A 7,235-nucleotide genomic window follows, 5' to 3' on the forward strand; every position below is an offset into this window, starting at 1 on the left:
CGGTGAGGTCAGGAGCCTGGTGGCAGTCAGCACCTTTTGTGGCAAAACTCTGCGTGTGACCTCTCCAGCGAGGAGGGACAGCCAAGTCCCTGCTCTGCGGACCCCAGCTTGGAGCAGCCCCTGTGCTTTCCCTGCAGGGGACCCGGCTGCAGCCCCCGGTCCTGTACCCGCTGCCACCTGCAGCGCTGCTGCCTTTGCCCTTCCCGGAGGAGAGGGAGAGCCTGGCTTGGTGGTGGGATGCGGCTGGTTGTCTTTCATGCCATCATGCTTTCAGCCTCCTGTGGCTGTCAGCCCAGGCTCCTCCTCTTCCTCTCCTTGCAGCGAGCTCGGTGACCGGCATGCCCGCCTGTGCTGTACAGCTGGGGAAACTGAGGCACGGGGCAGCGATGTGGTTTGCTGTGCAGTGGCAGAGCTGAGATCCAGGCACTCAGGGCCCTGGAGTTAGGCTGTGCCATCCACCCGTGTGGGGCCGGGGCCGATGCCCCGCGGTGCCTGCCCAGCTCCGTGCCCCCCCCCCGGGGCAGGCTGATAAATAATGTGTTTGGAAAACTCAAAACCATCTCAGCCATTGCCCTGAACTTTAATCTGATCCTGAGCAGGGGGCTTGCAGCCGCCCAGGGCTCCCTCGTGCATGTGGGAAATGGAGTTCGCTGTCGTCCGTCTGCGCCCTTGTGGGTGCCGGGTCTGTCCGTCTGCTCGGCCAAATGTCTCTTCCAGCCAGAGCAGGTAGTGGAGCAGGCGTGAGCTGTGGGGGCTGCTCCCTCCTGGGGATTGGCTGGAAGAGGTAGGGTGATTTTTGGGAGCATTTTGGGGGAGACCATTCCTGGCTGGGAAATGGGCTAACAAGGCATCCCCGCAGCCCATGGGGCTCCCCACTTTTCAGGGGTCTCCTCTCTTCCCACGGCCCAGCTCCCACGCCTGCTCCGGCCTCGCTCCCGCCAGCTGGGGAGGTCAGCAATGAGACTTGTCACTCTTCAGCAATGCGGAAAATGTCCCCCAGCCTCTCCAGTGGCGCCGCGCAGGGAGGAGAGGCCGGGTCGGTGGGAGCGGGCCTTCGCTAGCTTTGTTCCTCTGGGCACCCTGCTTGTCTTCTGCTCTGCCGGTCCCCTGCACCCATGGAGACCCATCTGGCTCACCAGGGCGCCTCATTTTTGGGATGCTTTCGCTAGGGTGGGGAGCATGCTTGACCCTAGAGCAAGCCTTTCTTCTTCCCTTTCTGTGACCAAATCTTCCACCAAAATTCACCTCCAAATTTTGAATTCAACCACAAGGATTTGGTCCAGGGAAGTGCCCGGATCCGCCAGAGTTCCTCTGGGTTTTTAGGATCAAGATGGGTCCAGCAGATTCAGCTCCAGGCAATGCAAAAGGGCCAAGGGATGCAGAACGGGGTCCCCACCGTGGCTCCTGCCTGAGAGGCAGCCAGTGATGGCTTCCAGGGGTGGCAGTGAAGCTGCTGGTGTTGGGTGCCACTCTGGGCACCTGCGGCTCTTGTGGGTGGGAGAGCACAGCCCTGCTGCACATCCCGGGAGCATGTAGGATTTCCAAATGTCTGCTTCTAATCCTTGGGGGCTGCTTAGGATTTACATCTGATTAGAAGGGCGATTTAAAAGCCTGCCAGCTGTTGGGTCTGCAGAGGAAAACGTGCCATTTCCAGTCACTGCTGGAATATGTCTTTACCCTAAAACTGGGGTGTTTGCATCTGGGATGGGTTTTGCACTTTATGGAGCCAGGGCCTGCTGGCAAGGTCACTTATGCTTCTGAGATGGGGTTTGGACCTCGTGGACCACTTGGAGTCTGTGCCATGGGCTGATGTCCCTCTTCAGAGGAGACCAGGCGTGGCCCTGGTTGTTTCTTCTGTCTTGGCTGAGCCCAGGGGTGGACCCGGGGTTGGAATGGGACTTCTCCCATGCCACCCTGCTCACACTTCTGTTAAACACATCGTTAAGCTCTTGCTTGTTGTTCAGAATGGGGCTGGGTCTGACCTTCCCATGGGAAGGGAGGAAGGGAGAGGAGCTCATCATGAATCCCCAGGCAGCAAATTCGGTTGGATTCAGCTGAGCAGAACCCCCCCACCTGCTTCCTGGGCTCGTGTTGGATGATGAGCTTTCATCGACCTTGGCTGACCTTGGATGCTGCTCTGAGGGTAAAACAAGGTTTGTCATTCAGAGTGCCTGACCTCGACGGGGCTGGGGCAGCCAGGGCAGGAGGTGGCGTTGGGATGGGGTGCAGGCTTCAGGACAGCTCATGGGACTAAATGCATCCCGATGAGGACTGCGAGTGGGACCCCTCCCATGCGCAGGCTTGGGTGTTGTCCCCAAATGAAGGGTGTTTCCCCCCAAAACTGTGATGTTTCAAGGCAAAGTGGGGTTTGTCAGGTTGTTCACAGCACTCTGATGGAGGATTTCAGGCGCCATGGTTACTGTACTGCTGTGACTTTTTTAAAGCCCATTTTTTTGGATGTAGTAATGATCATCTGCTGTATTAGTGGGGATGGAGAAGCATCCAAACAACCCTGAGGAGGGAACGCTTCCAAATGAAACTTCCACTTGAAAGAAATGTCAGGACGCGGCTCCTTCCTTGCAGTGCACAATTGCCTTATTTTTTTAAATGTCAGCATTTCCCAGAGAACAGCAGGGCTGTTTCAGCCCAGCCGGAGCTGGGAGCTGTGTTAGCGCCCGGGTGCGACTTTCCTGCAGAAAGTGCTCCGAAGGTGCAAATCTTTCTTGGCAGGAGTGAACAAGATCCAGCAGGTCCCATTCCCGGAGGCCGGGCTTCCCGCCCGCAAGCAGCTGGTGCTCCAGCAGCTCACGCTGGGGCAGAGTTAGGCCCCAAGTTTACGGTTATTTTTATTGCTGTGTTTATTACCTCTTAAATTAACCTCCTGGAGGCTGGTGACTTTAAATGGTAGGGAAGGGACCTTGAGCAGCCTGTTGGCGTTGGTTGCGCAAGGTGCCGGTGCTTTTGGCACCTGCCGGGTGCAAGGTGCGTGCTGTGGGGAGATAGAGATGCAAATTCAGGCTGGGCATCCGGCTAGGCTGGGCTTACTGCCCTGCTCACCCATCCCACCCCCTTCAACTTGCCTCCGTGCCGTGCGTGCTGCTGACCGACTTTCTCTGCTGGGGATCCTCCTGCGGGGCTGGAGGGTGCTCTGCCCTGCGGTCCATCGGGGACCCGGAGCGGGGAGCAAACGCCCAGCAGCTCCCCTACGTGCCCATATAAATAACCCAGCGTGGCAGGGACGTGGGAGCAGCACGGAGCGGCAGGACTCCTTGCTGAAGGCTAATGGCCGGATGTCCCAAGCCCTTTTTATAGTTATTAATATTTTCAGTTAATAAATGGTCCATGACACCAGAGTTATTAATTAATGAGTTGGAGTGCCAAGACTTGGCCCATGACAAGTTAATGGCTAACACCCACTGGGTGGCTAAACCTGAGTTGGGCACCTGGCTGTGGTTCACTTCTGGGAGCGACGCTGGTGTCGCTGATCCGCTTCTGCGTGGACCCGAGTGATCCTGTGTGTCCTGGGGGTTATTCACCCGCTTTCTCAAAAGAGCCACTTCCAAATGGGATCTTATTGCTCTGCAAATGCTGTGGGAAAGGGATCCCTCTTGGCCACGGTGATGCTCTCAGCCTGAGCTAATCTGTGTCTAGTCCTAATCGCCCACTGCTTAATCTGCTTGCTGGGGATTTTGGGTAATGATGCGGCCCCGGGCACTGCTTACGGGGGTGTGGGTGCTGGGAAGGGCATGGGGGCTGCCATTGACTCATTCCTGGGTGCGTCTCCATGCTGGGCAGGATCAGCAAGGGCTGGGATGGGGGCAGAGCCCCAGGGCGGGCCCAGCCCGGCAGGGAGCAAAGATCCCCCATGCTGATGGGGTACCTTGTCCGTGCTAGGCAGGCTGCTGTTTCTGTAAAGCTCAGCCCTAGGCAGGGTGGGAGCTTGAACTTTGGAGCACCTGGGTGTGTGGTGCGGCTGGCCAAGGCGCCCTCCTGCCCCTGGGCAAACGGCATTGCCAGAGGATTAGTCATCTGGGAAATCATGGAGGAGCTGCGGGTGAGGTGTTTCTGAAGTGCTGCCGGCCTGGATTTCGCAGGCTCCCTGCGGAGATGCATCCCTGAGCGCAGCCAGAGAGCGCCTGGGCTGAGACTGCTCCCAACTCCCAGGATCATCCCCCATGGGAGCCCCCAGGCCCCGTCCTGCTCCCAGGACTTGCTGTGGGCAGAGCCTGCCGGGGCACCACTGTCCCTCCTTAGGATTTGCTGTTCTGGGAGCGAGGATTTCTCGTTGGCCATCAGTAATGAATTTGCTTTCATGCCTGCAAGTGAGTGATGGGGATTAACACCCTCCTGCCCTCCAAGGGGAGAGGGAGGACGGGTGGGGGTCAAGATGAGATTGACTTTCCTGGTGTCCCCTCTCTCGCTGCAAAGAGGCCCCCTTGTTGACTTCAGTGGATTTTTGGATCAAGCCCTCAAACATTAATAATGATGACTCATAAATCATTGCTTGTGCCACCTGTTTGTCATGTTTCCACCCACAATAACTATATCGAGTGTTTTTATAAGCTGAGCTGGCACGGGGTTGAGCGGTTCTGGGGTAGCACGTTGCGTCTGGATGGATCCTGGCAGCCTGTTTGCAGTGGGAGGGCTTGAGCATGGTGCAACCAGCAGAAAAAGGCGCTCGGGTATCCCGAATGTGTGGGGACGGTGCAGCAGGGCTTCATCTGTTGAAGCATTGGAAGATCAGGGTTGCAGCTGCCCCGTTATCCTCCATATCGCTATGGAGGTGTCGCCCACCCCGTGGCCTTTCATGCTGAAAGTTAACAGATGCCTTCTCGGGCAGCGGGGCTGGGTGCAGGGGCTGCCTCCCCATTTTCTCCCTTTCCCTGCAGCCGAAGCCCGAGAACGCCATCACCATCGCGGTGTCGTCGCGGGCACTTTTCCGCATGGAGGAAGAGCAGAAGATTTACAACGAGCAAGGGGTGGAGGCCTATGTGAAATACCAGCTGGACCATGAGAACGAGCCCTTCCTCCCTGGGGCTGCCTTCCCCTTTGTCAAGGTGAGCAGCCAGCCGCCTAAGCTGAATCTGCACCGTGGTCCTGACCCAGAAGTTTTGGGGAGAGGGGAGTGCTCCGGGGTGCTTGTGTGGGTAAGGGGTGGGAGATGCGTGGCAGAAGGGATGTAGCCACGGAGCAAGCAGAGGTCAAATAAACCTCCTGGCAAGTGATGCGCTTCTTCCAGGACTGGGGAAGCGCCAAATTCTCCAAATTGCCAACTGAGCCCAAGAATTGAAGAAATTGTCTCTTTGGATCATATTTAAAGTTTCCCTTTCGGGAATTCTCATATCTTTTGTTATTGTTATTACAATTTATTTATTCTTTTAAATTGGCTGAATTTAGCCTTGCTACAGAGTCGGCCAATTTCTAATTTCGACATGTTGAAATGAGGCATTTCAGACTTTAAAAATAATTTTCCAATTTCTGCCCTGGTTCCACCGGGTTTAGTGCAGTTCTGCATGCTGGCCCTTGCTGAAGCGTTCTCCTGCCTCTTCCCACTGAATAAACTAATCCACTCGGTGGGAAGAGACTGGTTCTGTTTCAGATTTCTTGAAAAACCACTTATCTGTAAATTTGAGCTAATTTGTTCTCATCTCCTAACAAAAGCTTGAAGCCTTTTGTGTTTGGAAATAGAAGAGTAGCTATGTGCTTTTCTCCCAAAATCAGTCTTTTTTTTTTCCCAGCTAAAGCTGCTTGCTGATGTCAGCTTGGCTCAGGGTGTAGCTGGGGTCAGGCCAGTCCCTGGTTTTGGTGAAGAGAAGTGTTTTTTCTCAGTGAGAAGGGGGTGAGGGCCATGCCTGGGGCTCGCTGACCCCCCCTCCCCTCGCCCCGGGGTGCTGCAGGCGCTGGAAGCGGTGAACACGCAGCTGCGTGAGCTCTACCCCGACAGCGAGGAGCTCTTCGACATCGTCCTCATGACCAACAACCATGCCCAGGTTGGGGTTCGCTTGATCAACAGCATCAACCACTACGGTAAGCTGAGAGCAAAGCTGTCTTTTGCACAGGTGCCGGTGGCGTTTGGGAGCTTGGCAGCAAGAGAAGGAGATGCTTTCTCCTGTCTCTTCCTCCTAACCGCATGCTGAGCCCACTTCTCCCAAATTTCCTGGGCTTTGAGTGGAAGTTGGCTGGTGCTCTGGCTGCCGGCCATGCTGTTGAAGGCAGTACCAAAATTAGCCCCCATCCTGCCGACTCTTGGGAGGCCACAGAAGAGCAGCATCAGGGCTTGTTTGGGGGGCAGTCAGGCTCACCCCGGGGTCCATCTTCCCTCAGATCTGTTCATCGAGAGGTTCTGCATGACGGGAGGGAACAGCCCCATCTGTTACCTCAAGGCCTATCACACCAACCTCTACCTCTCCTCCGACGCCGAGAAAGTGAGTGGGGCCATTGAAGAGGGTGAGTCTGGGGTCTGGCTTGGGGAGGGGCAGCGGGGGGAACCTGGAACCCTCAGGGGGTTGGTGCCAGGAGTGATAGCTCCAATGTCCCTGTCCCTCCATCAATGTGCAGCTAGGGTCTGCCTTGTCCCACATCCCATCCTTGATGCTCCTAAGAACCTCTAGTTTCCATAGAAATAAGGCTTTCCTCGAGCTCCACAGCTCTTGCAAGGCAAAGGCGCTGTTTTTCCCATTACTTCTTGTATGCAGAGGGAGGTTTGTCATCTGGGCATTTGGTTTTGCTGTAAAAGGTCTGGGGGCCAAGCTACAGGGTGCATGCATTCCCTTGCAGTGTTTGCTTCCAGCCCGTCACGTTTTGCTCTGCTCCTCAATGGATAAGCCACGAGGCCGGGTCCTTGGGTAACTGCCACCTCTTGCCTCATGCTTTACCTCCACAGGGATCGCTGCAGCCACCATCTTCAGCCCCAGCAAAGACCTGGAGGTGTCAGAGAACCAGCTGCGGGTGGCATTTGATGGTGATGCCGTGCTCTTCTCTGACGAGTCGGAGCAGATCGTGAAGGCTCACGGCTTGGACATGTTCTTTGAGCATGAAAAGGCTCACGAGAACAAGCCTCTGGCACAGGTAGTGCTGGGGTGCAGCTCGAAAAAGCCTCTGGGAGAGAGACAGCCCGCTGGGGTGTGCTGACCTCTGGGAACAAGCCAGGGGTTGGCACGTGGAGTGTGAGATGGGGTGGGTCAGCAGCCGGGTACTGCTGGCCCACGGGATGGCTGCGGCTGGGCCCCCTCTGC

General features: G+C 56.3%; 1 protein-coding gene across 1 annotated transcript in view; it reads left to right on the top strand.

The window, feature by feature from the left end:
- NT5C1A (5'-nucleotidase, cytosolic IA) overlaps positions 1 to 7,235 on the top strand; it is a gene marked incomplete at its 5' end in the record, with an annotated part of 10,166 nt that overhangs the window by 889 nt on the left and 2,042 nt on the right. Inside the window, 4 exons of the mRNA XM_035904028.1 lie at positions 4,890 to 5,057; positions 5,898 to 6,027; positions 6,325 to 6,447; positions 6,884 to 7,068. Of these exons, the coding sequence (XP_035759921.1) occupies positions 4,890 to 5,057; positions 5,898 to 6,027; positions 6,325 to 6,447; positions 6,884 to 7,068 (606 nt within the window). The remainder of the gene's footprint in view (positions 1 to 4,889; positions 5,058 to 5,897; positions 6,028 to 6,324; positions 6,448 to 6,883; positions 7,069 to 7,235) is intronic.

Source organism: Egretta garzetta, unplaced genomic scaffold (genome assembly GCF_000687185.1).
Source record: "Egretta garzetta isolate BGI_Z169 unplaced genomic scaffold, ASM68718v1 scaffold101, whole genome shotgun sequence".
NCBI lineage: Eukaryota > Metazoa > Chordata > Aves > Pelecaniformes > Ardeidae > Egretta > Egretta garzetta.